The following is a 26,125-nucleotide window of genomic DNA, read 5'->3' as shown; positions in this document are numbered from 1 at the left end:
GTGAGTGCACAGCCAGCTCAGGCCTTCCTCCATGTGGGCAGCACACACTCAGCCAGCTACTGTGCTCAGGGTGTTGGTGACAATGACGGCTAATTGGAGCTTACACCTACCGAGTGCCAGCTGACTGCAACCTCTGCCTGCCGGGTTCAAGCAATTCTCTTGCCTCAGCCTCCCAAGTAGCTGGGATTATAGGCATATACTACCATGCCCAGCTAATTTTTTTGTATTTTTAGCAGAGACAGGGTTTCACCATATTGGCCAGGCTGGTTTCGAACTCCTGACCTCAGGGGATCTGCCTGCCTTGGCCTCCCAAAGTGCTGGGATTCCAGGCATTCATCACTGCACCCGGCCGAAAGATTAGAATGTCATCAGGCAGAGAAACAAGGAAAGGCGTTCCAGGCTGAGGCACAGCCTGAGTAAGGGCTCAGGAGTAGGAGAGGCCTTGGGGTGAGGCCCCAGGAGTGCAGGTGAGGCCTGCAGGAGATCTGCGTCTGCAACCACACTGGGGAGCTGGTGATTTAAGATTGGGAAGCTGCAGTCAGGCAGTCGCTCGATGAACGTTTATTGAGCATTTATTAGGAGCCAGGTACTGTAATAGGTGTGGGGGACAGAGGTGACTAAGGCACAGTCACCCATAACAGTCTGGCCAAATCTCTGCATGCCTAAGACTGTCCCCCTCAGTCAGGGACCCACGTTGTGTTCCTGGCACCCTAGCTGACCCACTTTGTAACCTGGATCCCACGCCTGCACTCCTCAGAGTAGCCTTCTTCCATAAAATGAGTTTAACTGCGGTTGTCACCTGGTGATGGAGCTCTTTGAGCTCTCAGGATGAAAGATTCTGTAAATACGCAGCCTTTGTCACCAGACTGGGTGGGGTGGAATAGGGAGCCCACATCAGATCCCCAAAGGTGCAGAGAAACAGCCCCCGGGAGTTGGAGGGAGGGTCGGTCGCCAAGTTCCCCTGAGGTTACCGCCCTCTGACAGCTGCCAAGCGAGTTCCTGCAGCCAGAATGCCTGACATGAAAGTCCCCTGCCCCCGCCAAGGCCTGCCTGTGATGGTTAAATGACAGACGCCGACACCCTGGCTGCTGACTGATGCTGACAGCAGGGAGGGAGACGTGGAGCTGGCCTGGGTTGCAGGAAGGTGACTGGAGGCTCTTCCTTAACTCGTGTTCATAGGACGCTGAACACCCACCACGACCTGTCACTGTCCAGTGTCCATGGGGGAGGCAGACAGGCACACAGCACATTCCACCATCACGTGGGGTGTTAGAGGGGAGGCCCTGCTCTCTGGCAGCACAGAGAAGCCCACCTGACAGATGATGGGTCCAGGACAAACCAAGGGCCCAACCTCCTCCCGTCTCCACACAAAGATCATGGTGATAAAACCCCTTTGGGATGAAGTAGTTCAGAAGTCCTTTGCCCATGTGACCCTCATGCAAGAGGAAATGAAGGCCAGAGAGCCCCATTGACTTGTCCAAGGCCACAGAGCTCATTGGTGTGGCACACAGGACACTTATTATTATTCTGATTCCTTGGCTTGTGGCTTCATCACTCCAGTCTCTTCCTCCATGGTCACATTGCCCTCTCCTCGTCTTCTCTGCCTGTCTTTGGTTTTTTGTTTGTTTTGAAACAGAGTCTTGCTCTGTCACCCAGGCTGGAGTGTGGTGGCTTGATCTTGGCTCACTGTGGCCTTGACTTCCCAGGCTCAAGCTATCCTCCCACCTCAGCCTCCTGAGTAGCTGGGATTACAGGTACACACCACCATGCCCAGCTAATTATTTTCTTTTTTTGTTTTTCTTTTTTAGAGATGGGCGGTGGGGGGGGTCTCACTAATTTGGCCAGGCTGGTCTCAAACTCCTGAGCTCAAGCAATCCACCTGCCTCAGCCTCTCAAAGTGCTGGGATTATAGGCGTGTGCCACAGTGCCCAGCCCCTATCTTTCTCTTAAAGGGTTACTTGTGTTACACCTAGGGCCCACCCTGATAATCTAGGATAATCTCATTTCAAAATCTTTAGTCACATCTGCAAAGTCTTTGCATGTAGATAACAGTCACAGATTCCAAGCATTAGTACCGAATTCCTGTAGCGACCATTATTCTGCCTGCTCCCAGCCCCCAGAGGATGCAGAGTTTAAGAGGGGCCTGCCTTCAGTCAGCCTGTGGGCATGAGCCTCACATATCCACTCAGCACATCCTGGGAGGGGACCTGGACTCCCCTCCGACCCCAGCAAGGCCAGACCCCCCTGTCTGCCAGGACCCCCGGAGAGGGGGAAGCAGGCTGTGCAATGGAGGAGGTAGGATGTGGAAACTCCATAGAAGTGGTTAGGACAGAATTCTGGAGTTGAGCATCCCAGAGATGAGGAGTCAGAGAGGCCCTTCCCCTACCTGGATGCTGCCCCTACGTCTGATTTGAATTCTCCTTTCATTGCTCCATTCAGCAGACACTCAGACCGGAGCCAGGCTCGGTACCAGGCTCTGGAGAGCTTGTCCATGTCCTCAAAGAGCTTGCAGTCTAAACCTAGGAGTGATAATGGCCAGCAGGAGACTCTTCTCTTTCCAGAGCAGGCAATGGAGGCCCAGGAAAGGGGACTGTTTTTGTCTGGAGTTGGGCTGAAGCCACTTTAGCATGAGGGTTTTGCCTTTCCTCAATCCTCCGACCCCACAGCCTTCCTGTTCCTGCCTCGGTGATTTTGTCATTCTTGTCTCGTTTCCTCTTGGTACTTTAAAAGTAAAATAACGACTGTTCATCTGCCCTTAGAAGGGCTGGCACAGAAAGAGATTCATCCCAAGCTGTGCACCTGCTCTATCTGTACAGTTGGCGGATGGGGAGCCAAGGAACAGGACCCCCGGAGTCAGGCAGCATTTTACTCAAACGCTGAGAACTCGTTCCAAGTCTGAGTAAGGTAGAAGAATGAGTGGCCAGCCCTGCCTTCCCACAGCTCAAGTGCAGCAAGCACCGTCCTTAAAACAGAAGAGCTGGCCGGGCGCGGTGGCTCATACCTGTAATCCTAGTACTTTGGGAAGCCGAGGCGGGAGGATCACTGGAGCTCAGGAGTTCGTGACCAGCCTAGGCAAACATAGTGAGATCTCGTCTCTATTTAAATAAAATAGAAAATCTGTTTAAAACAAACAAAAAATAGAAGAGCTGTCGTGAAACTTGGGTGCTCTGGGTAAAGCTTGGGAAGAGGCAGGGCCTCCCAGCATGTCTGGAATCCCCAAATTAGCAACCTGTTTCCTTGTCTGAAAAATGGGTGTAGAAATGGCCGGCTAAGAGGACAACGGCACTGGTGCCGGGTGTTGAGCAAGCCCTCGACAGCCTCACCGAGAGCGCACCAAGGGCCACCCACGCGCTGCCGCTCCCAGGGCTCCCACCCTCCCCTCGGACGCCGGCCTGGTGAACCAGGCTGCAGGCGCGCGTGGGGGCGCTCAGAGCTGTCTCAGGTGTTCTGAGCCGCCAGATCGGGAGTCCAGTGCCCTGCTGAGCCCGAGCCCCAGCACAGGCTCCCGTCGCGTCCTCCCGCAGCCCGGGGTCCCCGCCCGCCCAGCGCCTCCCACGCGCGGACTCCTAGGCTGAGCGCGCAGGGCAGCGGGGCCTACGCGGGGGCGGGGCGAGCCGGGGCTTTGTGTTCAAACCGGCCAATGGGTGGCGGCGGTGGGCGGTGACGGCCGGCGGGGCCTGGCCAATGGGCTGCGGCCTGTCAGCGTTGACTGACAGGCGCACACATACAGAGTCGGCCACACGCGCGCCGCCCGGCCCCACTCGCGCAGCGCGGGCCTCCGCCGGCCGCATTGTCCGCCCGCCCGCCTTGTCCCGCGTCGCCGCTCTTCGCGTGCCCGCGCGCCCCGGGCCCGGCCGCTGTGTCGCCCTGAGCGGAGCGCCGCCCGCGGGATCCCCACGCGGAAAGGGGGCGCGCCCCGGCGGCGGCCTGGCCTCGGACGCCCCCGGCCGGGCTAGAAGCCGCCGCGGCAGCAGGTGAGTGCGGGCGAGCTCAGGAGAGGGTTGGGGGGCCGCGGCCCGGCCTGACCCCGGGTCACCGTCGGGCCACTCGGGCGGGGCCGCGCCGCCAGGCCTGCTTCCTCCTCTCCGGGCTGCGCTGGGCCGGCTCCAGCCTCCACCCGGGTCCGCGGCCCGCGCCCTGACTCACCTCCTGGCCCCCGCCCCGCCTGCCGCGCCACTGGTCAGCCGGGAGGGCGGTGTCTGCGGGCGGGACTTCCCGGGCAGCCTCCCGGGAGGAGGAGGGCAAAGGCCGACTGCCCCAACCCGGCCCCGGGCAGCGCCTACGGGTTTTGTGCCAGACAGGCCGTTTCCAGGGACAGGCAGTTCCCAGCCTCTGCCTGTCAGAACTCAGGGCCTCAGAGGAAGGCCCGTTTTGTTCAGTTCTAAAACAAAACAAAACAAAGCAATGGGGGGCGCGGTGTGACTTAGAGAGCCAGGAGGCGCGCCTTTGGTGACAATTTCTGCAGGTTTGGCCTGTGGGAATGAGGGCAGAGGGAGTTAGCACCGGGCATTTGGCAGGTCCCACAAGGGCGTGTGGCCTGGCTGTGCCCAGGGAGTGGAAATGTCACGAGGAAGATGCCCCAGATCTGGTTTAAGTCTGAAGATGGATGGAGATGTTTGTGATGGGGAAGGGCGGAATTGAGAAAGGAAGTCGCCCAGCTGAGAAGTGGGGAAGGATGCTTTCGATGAGCGTTTCCTAACTGATTGTTAGGGAGGAGGTGGGGCGGGGGTGGTGTCTATTATGATTCGCAGTAGTAGATTTCAGCTCCTAGAGGCTCACTTCTTGTTTTGGAGAATGGGGCCTCGACCTTTTTCATCTTGTGAAACCCAGACTCAATGGTAAACTGTTTTGTGATGCCAGGATGCCGCAGGAAAGACTAAGAGGCATCTCTGGGAGTTCTGGGAGGGCGGAGGCGGGTGCTGACAGTTTTCAGCACTCCCCCCTCAACCTCCATCAGAATATTTAGTTCTTCCCAGCGGCAGCTTGGGTATGGTATAAACATGTTGCCTTGTTTCTGCCCTGGGCAAAGGTGTCACCTCCTTCAGCAGGACAGAGGCTAAGAGGAGTCCCTGTGTGTGCAGCTGGAGCCTTCAGGTAGGGACCGTACGGGCGGGGCAGGGAGGGGGGAGGGGAGATTACCTTATAAGGACAGGAATAGAGACAAGGACCCAGGCCAACTTCCTGCTTTTCCTACTACCAATCGGTCCCTTTTCCAACACCAGCTAAAAGTAGAGGGGATGCCAGATGGGCATCTGACCTGGGAAGATGCCAGGAAGGCCAGGACATGAGGCTGCTTGTTTTTCAGAGGAGAACTTTCTAGCTGGACTAACCAGACCTTCGGGTTTCTGCAGCCTGGGTTGGGAAGTGGACTTCTATACTCACCACACAACCCAGAGAACTGGTCATTTAAGTATCAACCAGGAATATTAGAAGTGATCAAAAGTCACAAGCAAGTGCTAGGAATTCCCAAGTGACTTTGTTGTACGGGCCAGCAGAGGCACTAACGTTGAGACTCCCCATGTTGGCAGTCGGGGACTTTGAATTCGGGTGTCTAGACCTGAGTGGTTCATTAATCTTCCTCATGTCACAGAATGCTACCTCTTGCCAGATCTTTGCACTTTGGCTTCCTTTGTCCTCATTATCAGTTCCAGAGCCTTGATTTCTGCCCCACATGGTGACCGGAACTGACTGTAATTCATGCTGCCCTCCTCCTCCCTATTTTGTTAGTTTGCTAACAAATATTTGTTGTGTAACAAGTTTGTATACAGCCTTGTTTTGCGCATGTGTGAGGCTAAAAAAGATTCTAGCTGAGGACACACAACTAGAATCTTCAATACATTCCTGAAACAACTGGAAAACTTTATGGCTGAGTAGAAAGACCCAGGCCCTACAGCCTGTCAGAGCTGAGCCCAAACCCTGGCTTTGGCACTTACAGGCTGGGGACTGTGGACAAGTTACCCATTGCCTCAGTGTCCAGGTTCTTCCCTTGTAGATGGGAGTAATGATACCTACCTTGCTTCTAATAATATAAATGGGGTATACAAGGAGCCCGGTCCCAGCAGACACTTACCATTTTATCATCATCTTACCAAGATGTGGCAGCACAGTGTGCACCGTGGGGACAGACAGTGCAAGCGCCATCAGGACGTAGGTGGGAGCCTGGCCAACTTGGTGAAACCCTGTCTCTATTATTAAAAGAAAAGAAAAGAAAAATCCTTTTGGCTGAGCGTGGTGGCTCATGCCTGTTATCCCAGCACTTTGGGAAGCCGAGGTGGACAGATCACCTGAGGTCAGGAGTTCAAGACCAGCCTGGCCAACATGGCGAAACCCCGTCTCTATTAAAAATACAAAAATTAGCCAGTCACGGTGGCGCACACCTGTAATCCCAGCTACTTGGGAGGCTGAGGCAGGAGAATCGCTTGAACCTGGGAGGTAGAGGTTGCAGTGAGCCAAGATTGCACCACTGCACTTCAGCCTGGGCGGCAGAGCGAGACTCCATCTCAAAAAAAAAAAAAAAAAAAAAAAGAACATAGGTGGGGTCTACATGGGAAAGGTTTTCCATCAAGGTTCGTTGGGGCCCTCGACGAACGAGCACATGTCAGCAAAGGGACACAGCTAGAGCGAGACTGGGAGAAGTCTCTAGGGAGAAGGCAGGTGGGGTGGCTGGACCACTGGGCGTGCAGGCAGTGACCAGAAGCACCAGAGTCTCTGCTACTTGCCAGAGGTCGAGGAAGACCCAATTCTGGCTTGTGCGGAGCTCAGCACCACGAAGGATAAAGACAAGGAAACTGAGAATTGGGAAGCCTGTGGAAAGCGCCCTGGAAGAGGCTCCAGAGTCACGAAGTGAGCCCCAGGCTGGGCGTGACTCCAGCCGCTGCGCAGTGCGGGGGTGCTTCACAGATCCCTGCCTTGCCCCCCATCAGGGCTGTTTAGACTGAACGCCGGGGGCCGGGGGGGTGGTCTGTTCTCGGCTGTGAGGCGATGCCTCTGTCCCACCTCCTCTAGAGAGGAGCTGGGGACAGCCCCAGGCCTCACATCCAGTCCTCCTCCTCTCTCTCCTTAGATTCTCTTCAGGGGAAGAGTCCACATCCCACCTCATCATGTCCCGAAGAAGCCAGCGCCTCACGCGCTACTCCCAGGGTGACGATGACGGCAGCAGCAGCAGCGGAGGGAGCTCGGTGGCTGGGAGTCAGAGCACCCTGTTTAAAGACAGCCCTCTCAGGTAGGGACCCAAGGGAGTGCCACCCTCTCAGGTAGGGACCCAAGGGAGTGCCACCCTCTCAGGTAGGAACCCAAGGGAGTGCCACGGCCCCTGACGGCCCCACAAGCTTTTGGTCACTGCCCGCACGCCCTGTGGTCCAGCCATCCCCCTGCCTTCTTGTTGCAACCTTGGGTGGAGATCGAAGGACGTGGGCCCCCGTCTGGTCAAGGGGGTCCTGCCTTGCTCCATGTGTATGAGCACACAGCACCCATTCTTCTCCCACCGACTGTGAGCCGGGGCTGCTGCCCTCATGCTTAGAAAACAGGAAGTGGTAGGTCGGGCGCGGTGGCTCACGCCTGTAATGCCAGCTCTTTGGGAGGCCAAGGGAGGTGGATCACCTGACCCTGACCAAAATAGTGAAACTCCGTCTCTACCAAAAATACAAAAATTAGCCTGGCATGGTGGCGGGCAGCTGTAATCCCAGCTACTCAGGAGGCTGAGGCAGGAGAATCGCTTGAACCTGGCAGGCAGAGGTTGCAGTGAGCGAGATCATGGCATTGCACTCCAGCCTGGGTTGACAAGAGTGAAACTCCATCTCAATCTCAAAAAGAAAAAAAGGAAAGAAAGAAAACAGGAAGTGGAGAGAGGCAGCTTCAAGCATAAGCCAGGCCGGAAACCCCAAAACTGCAGGCTGGGCTCACAGGAACCCCCCCTGCTCTGGACGGGCGTGTCAGCCTTACCATCCTTCCTGGCCCCGTGCCTGCATGTCTCACCACCTGTCCGGCCTCAGCAGCTGGCCAGCGACACGGCTGAGAACAGGCGCGGTCCTCAGGCCACTGGGAAATGGGCTGTGGCAGCAGCTGCCTGGTCGTCCTGCCCCGCTCACAGGCATGGGGCCCAGAAGACAGGCCCTGAGGCTTTGGCTAGCTCTGAGGCCAGGTCAGGTCTGTCTGGTTTCAGTGGGTTGTAAAGTTTGAATGTGGCTCCATCCCTAGCTGCCGCTGCCCATCTTGCCCATCTGCTGGTGAGATTCAGAGAGAACAGGAGAGGACGTGCCAGCATTGGGAGAGTCAGGGGAATGGCAGCTGCGAGTTGCCTAGCAACAAGGGAACCCACACCCTGCACTAGGCAGGGCCGCAGGCTGTGGCTTTCCTTCATGCTCCTGGCTGGGCTCACCTCCCTGCTCCCTACCTCTGCCCTCACGGTTGTCCCACAGGACCTTGAAGAGGAAATCCAGCAACATGAAGCGCCTGTCCCCAGCGCCACAGCTGGGCCCGTCCTCTGATGCACACACCTCCTACTACAGTGAGTCGCTGGTCCGCGAGTCCTGGTTCCCACCCAGGAGCTCCCTGGAGGAACTGCATGGTGACGCCAGCTGGGGTGAGTGTGGAGCCCTCCGTCCCGGGGCTTTGCTTCCTCGGCCTCCCGTGAGATACTCCTCACAGTGTCCCCTGCAGTCCCCGGGATTCCCTCCTCAGAGCACCTCTCTGCCCAGACCCCACTTTTCAGAAGCTCTTGGAGGCCCAGAAAAGCCCCTGGTTCTTCCCTGCACAGGTGAGGACCTGCGGGTGCGGAGGAGGAGAGGCACGGGCGGCTCAGAGAGCAGCAGGGCCAGCGGGCTCGTGGGGCGCAAGGCCACCGAGGACTTCCTGGGCTCTTCCTCGGGCTACTCCTCTGAGGACGACTATGTGGGTAGGCGATGCTTCCTCCCTCCTGAGCAGATCCGAGGCTGCTGGGAGGCCTCAGGAAGGCTGGGCGGGGGGCCCCGGGGAGCTGGAGACAGGGCAGCGTGTGGCAGGCACAGCGCCCCTCCCATGCCCGGCCCTGGGTGCGCCCCAGCCTGGCCTGCGGTGGCCCCTGGTGCCCTGGGCTGTGACTGCCCTTCACTTGTCTGTCCTCCCCACCCCACGAGTCTATGGCAACCTAAGGCCAACATCCTTGCATTCAGGCCCATTCCAGCACTTTCCTGTGGGGCTCACACATGGTGGGTGCTCAGTCATTCTGAGTGGTGTGCATGTCAGACCCCAGCACCTAGTTCTGAACAGCAGCTTGAGGGGTGGCTGGTGAGGAGAGGGATGCAAACAGGAAGCTGTCAGAAGAAACAGAATGTCAAAGAGCTCCCATTTCATTCCTTACTGCACACCGGGCCTGCGTGGGGCTGTGGGGATGTGAAGGAGGGTGGGTGACTTGTGGTCTTGGCTCACAGAAGACAGTGAAGGAAGAGGCTCGAAAGTGACAGAGACTGAGCCAGTGTCCTCGTTCCCCGCAGGCTACTCGGATGTGGACCAGCAGAGTTCCGGCTCACGGCTCCGAAGCGCCGTCTCACGGGCGGGCTCCTTACTCTGGATGGTGGCCACTTCGCCAGGTGGGCTGCAACCCGTGCCCAGTTACTTCCATTCTTGGTGATAGTGCTTTCTTACCCATCTCTCTGCAGTTGGGCATCCTGCCCATGCAGAGAGACTGTAGGACCATTGGGGAAAGGTCATTCTAGAATAATCACTGGGAGCCCAGAGCTGTGGGGACCCCCTTGCGTGGAACGGAAGGAGAAGCTGCAGAGCAGGACAGAGGGTGTGGGCAGGTGGGATCCAAGGACCTGGGTCCCGGTAGGGCAGGACAGAGGCATACTGTCAGGTGGGGGTGGGGTAGGGGCAGGGAGGACGGCAGACAGGACAAAGGAGCGGTGCCCCCAAACACCATATGGAGCCTTCAGCTTGATGGTCATTCTTCCAGGCCGGCTCTTCAGACTTCTCTACTGGTGGGCTGGCACCACCTGGTACCGCCTGACCACAGCTGCCTCCCTCCTTGACGTCTTCGTTTTAACCAGGTGAGCGAGACTCCACCCTTGCCAATAAATCGCAAGGCCCTGGGGTGAAGGGACTGGTAAAGTGTGTCAACCTGTAATGGTCGATTCTCTGAGGGTTTTCCCCAGTTTCCCTGGAGCCTTTGTTAGCGATCACGGAGTAGCTTCCCCAAAGCCCACCCCTGCCTGACAGAGGATGGACTCAGAGTCAGGTTCTTCTCCCCGAATTGATAGCCCTTCGAGGCAGGATTCCAGAGCACAGATTATTTCTTCTTGGACACATTCTACTAAACGCCACACTAGTCTAGCCATGCCTGGCTCTCAGACACACGATGGCTTTCCTCCTGCAGGGTAGGCCCACTGACTCCAGGCAAGAAGTGGGGTTTCCCAGAAAGTCCATCTTCCTTCTTGGGCCTGGGACAATCTAACCCCCTGAGTTCCCCACTCATGGTCAGAGCCACAAAGAGGCTCTGCCTGAGGATGCTATGGGTTCATTCCCCAAGTCCCTAAACCAGCAGAACCAGGATTTGAGAATGTGCCCCTTAGGCAGAACACGGAACCCAGAAGTCAGGATCCCTCTGGCCGTAATCCAGGTCCGGGCAGAGGGGACAGCTGGCCATACTGAAACAAGGGGCAAGGATGGGTTTGTGTCACCAAAAACAGGTTCCTTGTTGTTATTTAAGGAGTTACTTTTTTTTTCTATATTTGCATACTTAGAGGACCTGTCCATATAAAAATTTTTGAGTTTTTCAAAGACCACACTATTTTTAATAACATCAGTAAAATTCAGTCAAAATTGTCCCATCACTCTAAGACCTGCCCAGCAGGAAAGGCTCTGACATGTCCAGGCTGACCCTGGCACAGTGAGAAGCTCAAGCTATCCTCCTTAGCTCTAGTTCAGCACCCAGGAAAACATCTCAGGGTAGTCCCTGGGTGGAACGTGGAGGCCTGGAGCTCCCCTCACACCTCCGCCTCCCCCGTCCTGCCCTCCCGCGTGGTCCAGGCGCTTCTCGTCCCTGAAGACGCTCCTCTGGTTCCTGCTGCCGCTGCTCTTGCTGACGTGCCTGACGTATGGTGAGCCTGCGTGGGGAGAGCAGAGGGAGGCACAGAGATGTGTTCACCAGAGGGTGGTGACCTTTGGCAGGCAGGGAAGGGGCAAGACTGGGTGGGGTGTGCCTGTGACTGGGCAGGGCCTGAGCCCTGGACCCTGGATCATCTCTGCATGGCCCTCCCCACCTCTCCTGAGCCTCTTTTGTGCCGCCCTGGGCAGGAGCACACCCTAGTGCCGCAACATTGGGTGAAAAGCGGGATGCCCTCCCATTATCGTTAGCAGTCATCCTCCTTCCACTCCAACAGGGACATCTGCTATGAGGGAGTTATTTTTACAAGATGAAGTTAAATCTTGAGCTGTCTTTAAAATAAAAACAATGAAGCAGCAAAGGGAAATAAGTGCCTTTTTTGTTTGTTTGTTTTTTGAGACAGAGTTTTTGCTCTTGTTGCCCAGGCTGGAGTGCAATGGCGCGATGTCAGCTCACCACAACCTCCACCTCTCAGGTTCAAGTGATTCTCCTGCCTCAGCCTCCCGAGTAGCTGGGATTACAGGCATGCGCCAACATGCCCAGCTAATTTTGTATTTTTACTAGAGATGGGGTTTCTCCATGTTGTCAGGCTGGTCTCGAACTCCTGACCTCAGGTGATCCAGCTGCCTCGGCCTCCCAAAGTGCTGGGATTACAGGCATGAGCCACCGTGCCCGGCCATAAGTGCCTCTTTTTACACCAGTCACTTACCAGCTGCCCTGAATCATCCCAGGCGCTAGCACAGGCCTGCCTTGGTTTTTTGTTTGTTTTGAGGCAAAGTCTTCTTCTGTCACCCCAGCTGAAGTGCAGTGGCACGAACACAGCTCACTGCAGCCTTGACCTTGTGAGCTCAGGTGATCCTCCCACGTCAGCCTCCCAAGTAGCTGGGATTACAGGCATGCAGCACCACACACGGCTAATTTTTGTATTTTTAGTAGAGACGGGGTTTCACCATGTTGGCCAGGCTGGTCTCAAACTCCTGACCTCAAGTGATCCACCCACCTCGGCCTCCCAAAGTGTCGGGATTACAGGTGTGAGCCACTGCACCCAGCCCTTCCTTGTTTATATAGACATTTTGTGTTCAGCTTTTCACTTGACAGCTTGGCTAGTTTCATATGAATTGCCTATGTGACTCTCAGCTCAATTTTAATGACTGTACCAAGTAATTAAAGACCATGCTTTATTATTTTTTGAGAGTTCATTTTATAAGCTTAATATCATTCAACTTGTATTTCTTTTATTAATAACAGGGTAGAACACTTTTCCAAAAGTTAGCTTCGTTTTTGTGTTTGCTGCTACAAGAACAGCTGGTTCATATCCAGTGGCAACTGAGCACCACCCTTAAAATAATAATGATTCTTCTTTTTTTTTTTTGAGACGGAGTTTTGCTCTGTTGCCCAGGCTCGAGTGCTGTGGCACAATCTTGGCTCACTGCAACCTCCACCTCCCGGGTTCAAGCGATTCTCCTGCCTCAGCCTCCCGAGTAGCTGGGATTACAGGTGCATGCCACTACGCCCAGCTAATTTTTATATTTTTAGTAGAGACGGGGTTTCGCCATGTTGGCCAGTCTGGTCTCAAACTCCTGACCTCAAGTGATCCACCTGCCTCGGCCTCCCGAAGTGCTGGCATTACAGGTGTGAGCCACCACGCCCAGTGATTCTTTTTTTGTGTGTGTGTGATGGAGTCTCACTCTGTTGCCCAGGCTGGAGTGCAGTCGTGCGATCTCGACTCACTGCAAGCTCCACCTCCCAGGTTCACGCCATTCTCCTGCCTCAGCCTCCCGAGTAGCTGGGACTACAGATGGCCGCCACCACGCCTGGCTAATTTCTTTTTGTATTTTTAGTAGAGATGGGGTGTCACCATATTAGCCAGGATGGTCTCGATCTCCTGACCTCGTGATCCACCCGCCTCGGCCTCCCAAAGTGCTGGGATTACAGGCGTGAGCCACTGCGCCCGGCCCAGTCAGTGATTCTTTATAATTGCATAGCAATGTACCCAGAGAGCACTTTCCCGTGCATTATCTCAGTTCAATTTGAGCTTCACCATGGCCTTGTGGGGTTGCTGTAGTCAGTGCTGTGAACCCATCACATAGAGATGCACGTGGAGGGGGTTCAGTGACCTGCTCAGGGAGTGTGTGCGTGAAGGCCATGTCCATGCTGGACTTCAAGCCCCATGGGCATGAGCTTCCTTTTGCACCTGCCAACCTCTGGTGCTTGAGTAGCGAATGGAGCTTTATCAGGACAGAAAGCCCTCCCTCCCCCACTCCCCTGCCACCTGCCCCAGAGCTCAGGAGTAAACAGGTATCAAACAGATGGCCCTGAAAACAGAATGAACATGTCTCTGTGTGGCTGCAGCTTGGTGCTCGTGTCTGGGCCTCGAGCAGCCTCTCTTAGAGGGGGTGATGCTTTCTGTTGCAGTGACTCTCAGCCATGGCGGCCCATGACAGTCACCAGGGAGCTTTACAAACTCACCTACGCAGGGGCCCCACCCCAGGCCAATTAGCTTGCTCTCCAGAGGGCAGGGCCAGACCTGGTTGTACTAAAAGCTCCCCAGGTGATTCTGATGACCAGACAGGGCTGAGAACCACCATCAGGTCTTCTGGGCTGTACCCTGGATCATCCCTAACTCATTCAAAATGTTTTCTCCAAGTTTTGCCACTTACAGAAAGATGAAGGATTCCCGTGGGGGTGTGAGAATGAATATGTTCTGAGGTTGTTGGGTGGAAGTTGCCACCTCAGAGAATGGGGGCACCTGCATCCCTCTGATGCCTCTGGAAGGGCACAGCTCCACGAGTGGGACAGGCCACAAGCACTGGCAGGGATCAGGTAGCCATCCTCCCTGGCGCGCGCCTCTTGCTGGAGGCCCAGCTAGGGTAACACCCTCTCCCCTGTGCACAGGCGCTTGGTATTTCTACCCCTATGGGCTGCAGACATTCCACCCTGCTTTGGTTTCCTGGTGGGCAGCGAAGGACAGCAGGAGGCCGGATGAGGGCTGGGAAGCCAGAGACTCATCGCCACATTTCCAGGTGAGTCTCTGAGGGTGGTAGCTCCCAAGAGCTTAGCAATAATTAGGTGACGGTGAAAGTGGTGGGTGCGCCCTCAGCCTGCCTCACACCGTACACACAAAGCTGAGGCGTACTGTTAGTTGCCATCTTACAAGGCACAGAAAACAGAAAGAAAAGGAATCCAACAAATTATCTTGTATGCTTTGTTCCTTTTCAATACTGTTTCACAAATATTTACTGGGCACCTTCTATGACTAGGATAATATCCCAGTCAGTTACCTCTTACCAAAGATAATCCACCCCTAAAAGCAGTGGCTCAAAACTACAATGGTTGATTAGTTCATGAGTCTGTGGGTTGTCTGGGTGGTCTTTCTGGTCTGAGAAAAGAGAAGCAATCTTGGCTGGGCTCGTACTTGCCTGTGTGGATCTGTCTGTCTGCAGTTGGCTGGGGGCGTCAGCTGGGGGCCAGCTGGTCAAGGCCCTTGCCTAGGACAGCTGTACTCCATGTGCACTTTGCTCACCCGGCAGGCTAGCCCCAGCTGTTTCTCATCGCACCCAGGCAGGGTTTCAAGAGAGAACCAAGGCAACCAGACCTTTGAGGCCTTGATCCAGAACCAGCACACCGTCACTCCCGCCACATTCTGTTGGCTACCGCAAATCTCAGAGCCAAATCCAGATTCAAGGAGAGGGAAATAGACTTCACCTCTCAGCAAGAGAACCCACAAGGTCACATGACAGAGGTGCAGCTGCAGGGAGGAGTGAGGGATGGTGGCCATTTTTATAATCTGCCAGAGTCTAAAGATGAATCAGGCCCAGGCTGTGCCCTCAAGGAGCCTGCAGTCAGCATAACCAGAAAGCAATGTGAGCACAGGTACTGATACTGACAATTTAAACCTCTAAGCCAAGCCTGGTGGCTCACATCTGTAATCTCGGCACTTTGGGAGGCCAAGGTGGGAGGATCACTTAAGGCCAGGAGTTCGAGACTAGCCTAGGCAACACAGTGAGGCCCTGTCTTTATTTTTAATAAAACTCTTCATTTTCTAATTATGGTTATTTGACCTGCACTTGCACCTCACTGAATTTAACTTGGTATTACATTTTTATTATTCATTGAAAAATTTTTTGAGACAGGGTCTCATTCTGTTGTCCAGGCTGCGGTGCAGTAGTATAATCATAACTCATTGTAACCTTGAACTCCTGGGCTCAAGCGATCCTCCTGCATCAGCCTGTGAAGTAGCTGGGACTACAGGTGTACACCACCATGTCTGTCAAATTTTTAAAAAAAATTTTTGTAGAGACAGGGTCTCACTATGTTGCCAGGCTGGTCTTGAACTCCTGGCTTCAAGCAATCCTCCTGCCTCAGCCTTCCAAAGGGCTGGGATTACAGGCATGAGTCACTGCACCTGGCATAGTATCACTTTTTTTTTTTTTTTTTTTGAGACAGAGTCTTGCTATGTCACCCAGGCTGGAATGCTGTGTCACCCAGGCTGGAGTGCAGTGGCACGATCTGGGCTCACTGCAGCCTACGCCTCCTGGGTTCAAGCGATTCTCCCGCCTCAGCGTCCCGAGTAGCTGGGACTACAGGCGCGCACCACCATGCCAGCTAATTTTTTTATTTTTAGTAGAGACAGGGTTTCACCATGTTGGCCAGGATGGTCTCTGTCTCCTGACCTCATGATCCGCCCGCCTTGGCCTCCCAAAGTGCTGGGATTACAGGCGTGAGCCACCATGCCCAGCCGGTATCACATGTTTAACCATCTATTTTTGTATATATTACTTTCCAGACCATGATCTTTCCAATTTTATTATATGTGCTGCCAAAGTGAGTACCAGACCATGATCTTATTATTTTACAAAATAATGACATGTCATCTATGACTTTTCCTTTTTTCACCGTTAAAGACATTAAATACAGTTCAATTTCAGAACCATCTTTTTTGTAAAAAAGGGTAAGTTAAAAAAATGAATATATCTTGTATTAGCAACATTTGCATGAAGTTAAAATAAAAACAGCTTCCTGGTCTGGGAGAGGCTGTTGGTGAGGCAACTGGGGTGATGGGGCAGAGGATTTTTTGCTGGTTTTTGTGGGCTTTTTTTTTTTTTTTGAGACGGAGTCTTGCTCTTGTTGCCCAGACTAAAGTGCAATGGCACGATCTTAGCTCACTGCAACCTCTGCCTCCCAGGTTCAAGCGATTCTCCTGCCTCAGCCTCCTGTGTAGCTGGGACTACAGGAGACTGCCACCATCTCCAGCTAATTTTTGTATATTTAGTAGACACAGGGTTTCGCCATACTGGCCAGGCTGGTCTCGAACTTCTGACCTCAGGTAATCCACCTGCGTCGGCCTTCCAAAGTGCTGGGATTACAGGCGTGAGCCACCACGTCCCGCCTGTTTGTGTGCTTTTTGAGTCATGCAAATGTAGCGCCTATTTAAAAACCAGAATTTCTAAAACTCAGAACCTCTGCTGCTCAGTAGCTCCCTGCCCTTTATTTGACAGTTTTTATCACTTCTCTTGGCAATGATTTTGTTGTTAAGCCAACAACGTTCTCATATTCATGACACACTATCAAATGCCACCCTCAGTCCAAATGACATTTATTCCATTTTCTCTGTGGGACATCCAGCTAAAGAGGAAAAAGAACGTATTTTCAAATTATTCTCTCTCTTAGCCATAGTTACCTAGGGAAGGAGTGAAAGCCATTGAGAGTCCACAGACAGAACTCGCAGCCCTGGCTCCCCTGCCCCTGTAGGAGGCGGGGAAGGAGTGAGCTTCAGGCCAGGAGGGTCCACGGCCCCCTGCAGCTTCCAGTCCTCCTCTTGGACCATCCCTGCACTCAGACCTTCTCCCCGGCCCACCTTCCTTCCTCCTCTGGGATCAGACTTCGGTACTGTGTCCTCAGGGACCCTCCTCTGTGGCCGGCACCCAGTGATCCCTGGCTCCCAGCACACCCAGCTCAGAGGTCGGCAGCCCCTGCCCACGAGCTCCAGCCGGCCCTGCATGGCCTTATGCTGGAACGTCTCTGGAATCTTTTCCCTTTCTTTCTGTGTTGGCTGTGTCGGGGTGGTCTTTGGGAAGCACTATCATCCAAGGGTCCCTCACTCCGTGGCTCTCTCTCTGCCCTTCCAGGCTGAGCAGCGTGTTATGTCCCGGGTACACTCTCTGGAGCGGCGTCTGGAAGCTCTTGCTGCTGAATTTTCCTCCAACTGGCAGAAGGAGGCCATGCGGCTGGAACGTCTGGAGCTGCGGCAAGGGGCTCCTGGCCAGGGAGGTGGTGGTGGCCTGAGCCACGAGGACACCCTGGCGCTGCTGGAGGGGCTAGTGAGCCGCCGTGAAGCTGCCCTGAAGGAGGATTTCCGCAGGGAAACTGCTGCTCGCATCCAGGTAGGAGGTGGAATACCTCAGGGTGGGAGGTGGGTGACACCCATAGGAAAGCGTGAAGGTGCCCAGCAGCAGAGAGAACAAGTGTCATTTGGGATCAGACAGCTCTGCCATTTTGCAGTTACTCCCTTTCTCCTTTTCTTTTTCTTTTTTTTTTTTTTTTTTTCTTTTTGAGACAATATCTCACTCTGTCACCCAGCCTGGAGTGCAGTGGCGTGATCTCGACTCACTACAACCTGTGCCTCCCAGGTTCAAGCGATTCTCTTGCCTCAGCCTCCCGAGTAGCTGGATTACAGGCGTGCACCACCACATCCAGCTAATTTTTTTGTATTTTTAGTAGAGACAGGGTTTTACCAAGTTGGCCAGGCTGGTCTCGAACTCCTGACCTCTAGTGATCTGCCTGCCTTGGCCTCCCAAAGTCCTGGGATTACAGGCGTGAGCCACCACGCCAGGCCTCCTCACCTTCTCTAAGCCTCAGTTTCCTCCTCTTTGATGGAGGCCATCGTATCTCCCCGACCCCCATAGTGAGCTGTGCGAGTAGAAAGCCCCAGCATGGTACCTGACACCGCACAGGTGTGCAGTGGAGCTGAAGCGGGAGTCTTGCGTGGTTCAGAGAAGGCTGAGAGCCAGGGCTCTGGAAGCAAACAGACCTTGTTTGAATTCCAGTTCCGCCACTTCCTAGTCATGAGGGTCCCTATAAGCATGGCTCTGTCCAACCTGTCCTCTCACTCCCGTCTCACAGGAAGAACTGTCTGCCCTGAGAGCAGAGCATCAGCAAGACTCAGAAGACCTCTTCAAGAAGATCGTCCGGGCCTCCCAGGTCAGCGGGCTTGCGGCACTCAGGGCCTGTGACTAGGTCCTGACCCCATCCAACATGTTCACCTCGGACCCCTCGGCCCTTCCAAAGGGACTGTTTGGGTGTTGCATGGGGAGGGGCGTGCCCTCCTCTGACTTCTCTGTTTGACCCCCGACCCCTTAGTTGGAGAGCTGTGCAGGGGCTCCCTGGGGTGTGCCAGGGCACAGCGGCCTGTCATGCTGGTGTGCATGTGCTGAGTGTGGGTGAACAGATACCTCAGTGTGTCAGACATGGACAAGACTCATGAGGGCTTTGACCAGGAGGCCAGTTTGATTTTTGCTGCAGGGGTCAAGAGACCTTGGGCAGGGGTGTGGTTAAGCAAAGACGCTAACAGACAGCAGATCCTACTCTGGAACACCAATTTCTGAGCTTGGAACACCAATTTCTGAGATGGGTATTTCTTGTATTTGTCCCTTCTTCCTACACAGGAGTCCGAGGCTCGCATCCAGCAGCTGAAGTCAGAGTGGCAAAGGTACTGGGCGCCACCAGCTGGCCTCGGCCTGCTCCTCCCCAGCCCCACCCACTCTCCAGGCAGGACTGGGGAGCAGAGCCGCAGAGCAGAGAGTTCTGATCGTCTTGCCAAGCAGATGGTGGGGGGAGGGGTTGAAACCCAGCTCAGGACCCCTGCCCAGGGCCTGTCTTTGAGGTGCCATGGAGGTTAGCAGGGGGGTCCTGAGAGCGGGGGGCAGGCCGTGTGAGAGGACCGGGATTCATTTATAGACACAGCATCCTTTCTTACAGCCTCACATAACTGCCTTCTCATGCCCCAGATGTCCATGCTTGTGGAGGATGTGAGAGGCTGAGGCAGAGTACATTCTGGACTCTGGGCTTAGAAAGGGAGCAGGCTCAGAATTAGCTCCTTGGGACAGGCAGGGGTTCTGCAGCCAGAACCCCCAGGAGAGGCCTTGCCCCTTCTCAGGTTCACAATGAGTGCTGGGCACCCGCTCTCATGACGGGAGCCCACTAGGGGGTCCTCTTTCATCTTTGGCGTGGCCTTACCTCCCACCAAAGAGATCCGAGGCTTACTTTTCTCTCTCTGGGACCAGCATGACCCAGGAGTCCTTCCAGGAGAGCTCTGTGAAGGAGCTGAGGCGGCTGGAGGACCAGCTGGCCGGCCTGCAGCAGGAGCTGGCGGCTCTGGCACTGAAGCAGAGCTCGGTGGCGGATGAAGTGGGCCTACTGCCCCAGCAGATCCAGGTCGTGCGGGACGACGTGAGTGGGAACCACCAGGGCCCTGCTGGTCCCTCTCCTCCTCCTTTGAGACCACGTGTCCTGGGGCCTGCAAAGCAGCACCCCTTGCCCCTGCAGCCTCTGTTATGCCCAAGAGACTGTGGCATTGGCCTTGACACATGTGGGCTCTCACTGACAGGCGTTCTTCCTGTTTTTGTTAGTGCCCATGGAGTGTTCATAACTCTTTCCTCCAGTGGCCTCCCTCCTACCCTATCCCTGCTATCCAGCTAAGCACTGGCCCTGTCATAGCAGCTCCTGCTGTCCCTGCAAGCCCCCCCAGGGTGACACCCCTTTGGGTTCCTATAGGTGGAATCTCAGTTCCCGGCCTGGATCAGTCAGTTCCTTGCCCGAGGTGGAGGGGGCCGCGTGGGGCTCCTTCAGAGAGAGGAGATGCAAGCTCAGCTGCGAGAGCTGGAGAGCAAGATCCTCACCCATGTGGCAGAGATGCAGGGCAAGTCGGCCAGGGAAGCTGCGGCCTCCCTGGGCCTGACGCTGCAGAAAGAAGGTGTGATTGGAGTGACAGAGGAGGTGAGGCCCACATGCCCCTCTCCACACACCCACTCACAGCTCTCCTCCCTGGGAGCCCTGGACAGTCCCACACTGCCAGCTCCCTGGCAGGTTCCAGGATGGAAGTGCCAAGCAGGAGGCTTTGCATGCTGTGGGGCTGGCATGGGTGGGTGGCAGTGTGCCCACATCTGCCTGGGCACCAGCACAGTGCAAGCCTAGAAGGGGTCAGCCCATGGGTCCTTGGCCCACGGCCACGAGGTGACAGGGGGACACGTCTGCTCCCTGCTGCAACCGTCTCCTGGTGCCTGCATTGCAGCAGGTGCACCACATCGTGAAGCAGGCCCTGCAGCGCTACAGTGAGGACCGCATCGGGCTGGCAGACTACGCCCTGGAGTCAGGAGGTACGTGCCCTGCTTTCCTCGCTCTGCCTTGTCCTGGACCCCGCAATGGCCGGTCCCCTGGCATCTACCAGGTTGGTGGTGGGGCAGAGCAAGCAAAGCTCAGGATCAGCAGAAATCACCCAACCTAGTACCCATCACAAAGGCAAGTGGCAATTCAGGGAAGTCAGGACGTACCGAGCACCATCCTGGGCCAGGGAGAGGCTGACCTTTAAAGCTGCTCTGAGCATCTCGGTTAGGGTTAAAGGCTAGGCCTGGGGCATCTGCCGTCCACCTTCAGCGAGGAGACAGCCAATGGCCTGAGCGGGGCCCTCCTCCCGTGCGGGAGCCCACCCTGCCTTCCTCTCCTGTCTCAGGGGCCAGCGTCATCAGCACCCGATGTTCTGAGACCTACGAGACCAAGACGGCCCTCCTCAGCCTCTTCGGCATCCCCCTGTGGTACCACTCCCAGTCACCCCGAGTCATCCTCCAGGTGGGCACCTGGCAAGCACAGCAGCGGGGGCTCTGAGCACACTGGGGGCTGGTCCCATCTGGGGTCAGCAAGAGCTGGACTCAGGGCCCTGTCCTGACATGACTTTCTGCTCCTCCAGCCAGATGTGCACCCAGGCAACTGCTGGGCCTTCCAGGGGCCACAGGGCTTCGCCGTGGTCCGCCTCTCTGCCCGCATCCGCCCCACGGCCGTTACCTTAGAGCATGTGCCCAAGGCCTTGTCACCCAACAGCACTATCTCCAGTGCCCCCAAGGACTTCGCCATCTTTGTGAGTATCTGTCCTGTGGTGGGGCCAGAGGGGCTGCAGGAGGATCCTGTGGGCCTCTCTACTGAGGATCAAGTCAGGGTCACCCTTGGACTAGAAGGGAGGGGAGTGGATTTGGAAGAGGAGGAGCTAGGGTGGGAGACAGCACTTCAGTCCCTGTTACCTTAGGCTTTGGAGGCAGAAACTGTGGCACAAGAGAGTGAAGTGACTTGTCATAGGCCACTCTGGTGCCTGACCTGCTGGGTGGGAGGAGCAGGGATTGGAGTGGGGAGGGGTGTTCTCCCTGCTCCAGCCCCTCCCCACTTCCCTCCGCTCTCTTTGCAGGGGTTTGACGAAGACCTGCAGCAGGAGGGGACACTCCTTGGCAAGTTCACTTACGATCAGGACGGCGAGCCTATTCAGACGTTTCACTTTCAGGTACGGGATGCTGCTGTGCTAGCAGAAGTGGCGCAGACTCCCCATCCAGGCAGCAGGTGCTCCCTGGGCACTTACCCTGCCAGGCATGGGGTTCAGAGAGGGAAGCCCTGCTCTCCTTTCCCACAGCTCAAGATGTGATATCCAAATGGGGTGTAACACGCATCCTGCAGATGTCAGCACAGGGGAAGGCACCTTCCAGAAGGGCAGCATGAGGGAAGCTTCCTGGAAAAGGACACCAGGAGGTGGGCTTTACACAAGAGGGGTTGGGTGGCCAGGAAAGGAAGGCCGGGAGAGGCGTTCGAGGAGCCGCCGCCAGCACATGCCAGGGCGCGGGCATTCTACCATGGCCAGCTGGAGCCTCAGGCAGTGCATGCGGCTTAAACTTCAGTGGGCATCCGATCTCCTAAGTCAGTTAGAAATGCAGATTCCCAATCTCCACCCCAGGAGAGTCTGGTTCCTTAGGGCTGACAGGACCCAGGAGCCTGCATCTGAACAAACCATTGGCCTAAGCCCCACACCGGGGGAGTCCTGGAGTGAGGAATTGGGTTGGCGGGGATAGTGGGAGGTGGACAAGGGACAGTGGCAGGAAGAGGAGGCCACAGAGAGGCAGGAAATAAGCCCTCAGGGACCTGGGGGAGGCAGTGCTGTGCTTCAGGTGACAAAGCTATGTCCATTTGACTAACATCACTATATGACTCGAAGGGGGCGAGCCTGGGCCTGGGAGACCCGTCAGGAAGTGGTTGAGGGAAAGCAGCCAGAACAGGATAGGCGGGGGAGAGGGGCGTTGGGAGTGAGGACAAAGACATAGCAGGGAGGGTCGTGAATGTCCAGTTGGATGGGGTGGGAGGAAGAAGCCACTGCGATGGGGGCTGATGTGGAGCAGGGAGCAGGTCTGGCTGAGTCTGAGGCACCTATGGGACAGTCCAGTGGAGCTGTTGGGGGAGCCAGAAAGAACTGAGTTGTCGTCAGCTCTGAGGAGGTAACTAGGCTGCGAGAGAGGTTGGGATTTCTCTTTAGGAAAGTATAGAGGCCAGACGAGGTGGCTCATGTCTGTAATTCCAGCACTTTGCAAGGCCAAGGCGAGGGGATTGCTTGAGCCCAGGAGTTCAAGACCAGGCTGGTGAACACAGCAAGATCCCGTCTCTACAAAAAATGTTAAAAAATTTAGCCGGGTGTGGTGACATGCACCTGTGGTCCCAGCTACTGGGGAGGCTAAGGTGGGAGGATCCCTTGAGCCCAGAAGGTTGAGGCAGTGAACTGTGATCACACCACTGTACTCCAGCCTGGGTGACAGAGCAAGACCCTGTCTCCAAAAACAAAAAAAGAGGGTAGAGGACAGAACGATGTGCCAGAGAGAAGGGACAAGCCAGGAGTGTGCTAGGCCTGTGGCATCTGCCCAGGTAAGATATGCTGCTAACACCATTCCCAACATTGTGGCTAGACAGAGGCCCGATGGGCACTGGAGAAAAAGAATCAAGTGTGCCCCACATCAGCATCTATGAAGCCCTCTATGAAGGTGGTTCTATCTGTTGATCACAATAAAAAAGCGATTGTGGATGAATTCATTCCGGTTTCAGATGAAGTGTGCTACAGGTGGCCCCTTAACCCACTGGCTGGAAACACTGCTCAGGAGGCTAAAGATAGGAGATTTTGAAGCCTGGTTCTCTTCAGAGCCCCAGGGAAGGAGCAGGGGAGCCATCTGGCCCTAGGCGAGGCTGTCTCCCCTTCCCACCTTCTCTGTCAGTGAGGCCTCACAGGTCTCTGATGCTCTTAATCCCTTTCTTCTCTACCCAGGCCCCTACGATGGCCACGTACCAGGTGGTGGAGCTGCGGATCCTGACTAACTGGGGCCACCCCGAGTACACCTGCATCTACCGCTTCAGAGTGCATGGGGAGCCCGCCCACTAGCCCTGCTTACTGGTGCCTGCTGCCAGCCATCTGGGAGTGGGTGAACAGCACCCCGCCGCTTCCCCCACACGCTTGCTCGGCGCTCTGACTTCTAGGAGCACAAGAGAGGAGCCTGTGGCCCCATGCAGATGAAAAGGGCGGGCAGGGTCTCCTGAGCAGCAGGCGGCTCGAGGCGGTTAGCAGGCTCCAGCAGCTCCCTTCTTCCTTCCCTCCGTGCCCGTGGCGTCTGCTTCCCATCCTGGGAGTGTGTATATATGTAGCATATCATGGGGGACTGGGAAGTTGGGAGAGGTAGGACCTGACTGGTGTTGGCTGGGGTCAGGGGCTGGTGCCTGGGAGCTGCTGAAGGGAGGCCTACGGATGAAGCAGGTGCCAGGGCTGTGGGAGGGGCGAGCTACGGCCTGGGCTAGGTGAGCTGCCTCTGCCCCTGGGCAGGGAAGCGAGGCCCTCTGGGAGGAGGGTGCTTAGCTCCAGAGCAGGATGGGACTTCCCCAGGCAGGAAGCACCTGATGGAGAGCTGCCCAGCTCTCCTACAAGGTTAGTGCCCTCCACCTAGGGAAGCCTGAACCACAGGGTCCCTGAGGGCCTTCGACAAAAGTGTGTATTTGTCCCGGGGAGGGTAGCAGTGGGCCATGGGGCTTCTTGTGCCCTAAAGGGGACTGGCTGCTGTGATCTTCTAAGGGGCCCAGGGCCAACCCTGTAGGCTTCCCCTCTGCTGGGGACGGTAGTTGCTTTTCTCTCTCCTGATGCTAGGTTGGGGCCCACCCTGCTCCCTGTTCCTGCTAGGGCCTGCCAGTGCCCCTGAGCTTGCTTTCCACATTCTCCCAGGGTATGGAGACCTAGACCTGTCTTTGGGGCCATTAGCATCTGGGGTTATAGCAAGAAGAGTGGGGAGCATGGAACTCCTGGGCTCTTGTGGGGACGTTCAGGGTATCGGGGTGCGAGGTCTGTCTGCACCGGCCCCCACATCTAACCAGGCCCTGATGTAGGGGTCGTCCGCTCAGGCTGCCCCCTTGGGCTCTTGCAGCTCTTGTTCAGGTAGTCGCCCTTCTGGTTTGTTCTCTGTGGGGCAGTTGGTGGGGGCTGGGGGAAGAGGCTGGCAGAAGTTACCCTGGATAGGGAAGGGGGAGGAGGGGACTTTTAGAGCCAGCAGGCCCCATTGTATTATGTATATATTTTTCAAGGTCTGTTTTTCTAACTGAAAAGCTAAGGGCTTGATTCCTAGCCCCGTTCTGTGGGGCACTGGGTGATACTCAGTTTCTTGTTCCTGGCCGTGGAGAGGGGCCTGGGGCACTGGTTCCGGCTGTGTCTGGTGGTCCGGCTGCGGGGAAGGGGCAAGAAGGCGGGCAGGCCTTCACTGCAGCACTGAGCCTCAAATCCGCTCTGGAGCATGAGGCTGGATGCAGTGGTGGTGAGGCCGCCCCTGCTCCATCCCGAGGCAGCCAGGCTTTGTTTTGCGCTCTCCTGTCACAAATGCTGCACTATTGGTTCTTAAGTTTTTTATCTCCAGATCCTAATTTATGCCTATGCAAAAAATAAATGACGCCCAAGAGCTGTGGGATGTGGCTTTCATGTGGCTTTTGCCTATCACCTAGGGCAGCTGCTCTTGGGCAGATGAGGGAATGAATTCTTGGCCAAACGAATGTCCCCAAAGACTTATTCCTGAAGTTCAGACACCCACAACTTTCAGCTAAAGCCCAGTTGTGGTGGGGGATGGGACCTGAGGCAGGTCTCCTCCAGTGTTTGTGGGTCAAGGGCTGGCATGAGGAAGCAGTGAGGTGGCTTTATTAGCTGTCATTGATAACCCATCACAAAGGGTGGGGCGGGAGCAGTGGGGCTTTCCTGTCTCTCAGTACCACTGAACAGCAGCAGAAAAAGTTACACTTACCTACCAGCCATGTCCACTTGGAGTGCAGTGATTCTCCTCCATGGGAATTCGCTATTTGCCCCTTGGACCTGTGACTGGGAAGGGACAAGGAGGTAGGTCCCTTGAACAGCCAGCAGCTTAGGAGAAAAACAGGCCCTGACCTTTCCCACAGATAGCTCCCCAGACCTGGTTCGGGTGGTTCTCTAGCCTGATCCTGGAGCTTCTCATACTGACCGTGGCACCTGGCCCAGGGCTGCTCGTCATCATGGCTGAGAAAACAAAGGCAGAAACCCAGTCAGTAGGGAGGACTGTGGAGACAGCCACAAGACAGGAGCTGGGTGAGGCACAAATCCAGCCCCCAAAGCCTTGGGCCAGCTCCTCAGCCTCTTGGGAGACAGCTGGTCCTGTGCTCACTCCCCTTCACTGACACCTGCTCTGCCTCTGACGCCATCTAAACAAAGGAGACATCCCCACGCAGCACCAATAAACAAGCCCCTGGAAGTTGCCACACACTGTGGCAAGAGTCCAGAGCCTGGGCTGGGCACATGCCCTCTGCCCATCTGTACATTCAAATCCTACTGGGCCCTCACAGCACAGCCCTCACACTGCCGGCTCCATGGTACTTCCCCCAACCCAACTAAACCTGTGCTGCCCCTGTGCGTGGCATATTCATTCCTGTGACCTTCTCTGTGCCAGGGTGGCTGATAAGCCAGAACAGTCCTGACTG

The 26,125-nt window shown here is 55.8% G+C and overlaps 1 protein-coding gene across 5 annotated transcripts; it reads left to right on the top strand.

Annotated features, from left to right (window-relative positions):
• The first annotated feature begins 550 nt into the window (after window positions 1-550).
• Window positions 551-25,090, top strand: SUN2 (Sad1 and UNC84 domain containing 2). Of its 5 annotated transcripts, XM_034949053.3 has the most exons (19): window positions 3,893-3,974; window positions 5,030-5,094; window positions 7,064-7,222; window positions 8,418-8,581; window positions 8,756-8,893; window positions 9,471-9,566; window positions 9,932-10,025; window positions 11,005-11,075; window positions 13,976-14,103; window positions 17,209-17,463; window positions 18,203-18,280; window positions 18,745-18,788; window positions 19,363-19,528; window positions 19,853-20,074; window positions 20,370-20,454; window positions 20,808-20,923; window positions 21,042-21,209; window positions 21,531-21,623; window positions 23,418-25,090. In XM_034949053.3, the coding sequence occupies exons 3-19, from the start codon at window positions 7,101-7,103 to the stop codon at window positions 23,529-23,531; spliced, it is 2,154 nt and encodes a 717-aa protein (XP_034804944.3). In that variant the 5' UTR covers window positions 3,893-3,974; window positions 5,030-5,094; window positions 7,064-7,100; the 3' UTR covers window positions 23,532-25,090. The 5 variants fall into 5 exon arrangements, with proteins under 5 accessions (XP_034804942.3, XP_054961694.2, XP_034804944.3 ...); XM_034949051.3 differs by lacking the exon at window positions 5,030-5,094 and having other exon boundaries at window positions 551-3,974; XM_055105720.2 differs by having other exon boundaries at window positions 21,531-25,090.
• The last annotated feature ends 1,035 nt before the right edge of the window (window positions 25,091-26,125 follow it).

This window comes from Pan paniscus, chromosome 23, assembly GCF_029289425.2.
Source record: "Pan paniscus chromosome 23, NHGRI_mPanPan1-v2.0_pri, whole genome shotgun sequence".
Taxonomy (NCBI): domain Eukaryota; kingdom Metazoa; phylum Chordata; class Mammalia; order Primates; family Hominidae; genus Pan; species Pan paniscus.
The sequence above is the reverse complement of the archived record's forward strand: the minus strand, read 5'-3'. Positions and strand labels throughout refer to the sequence as shown.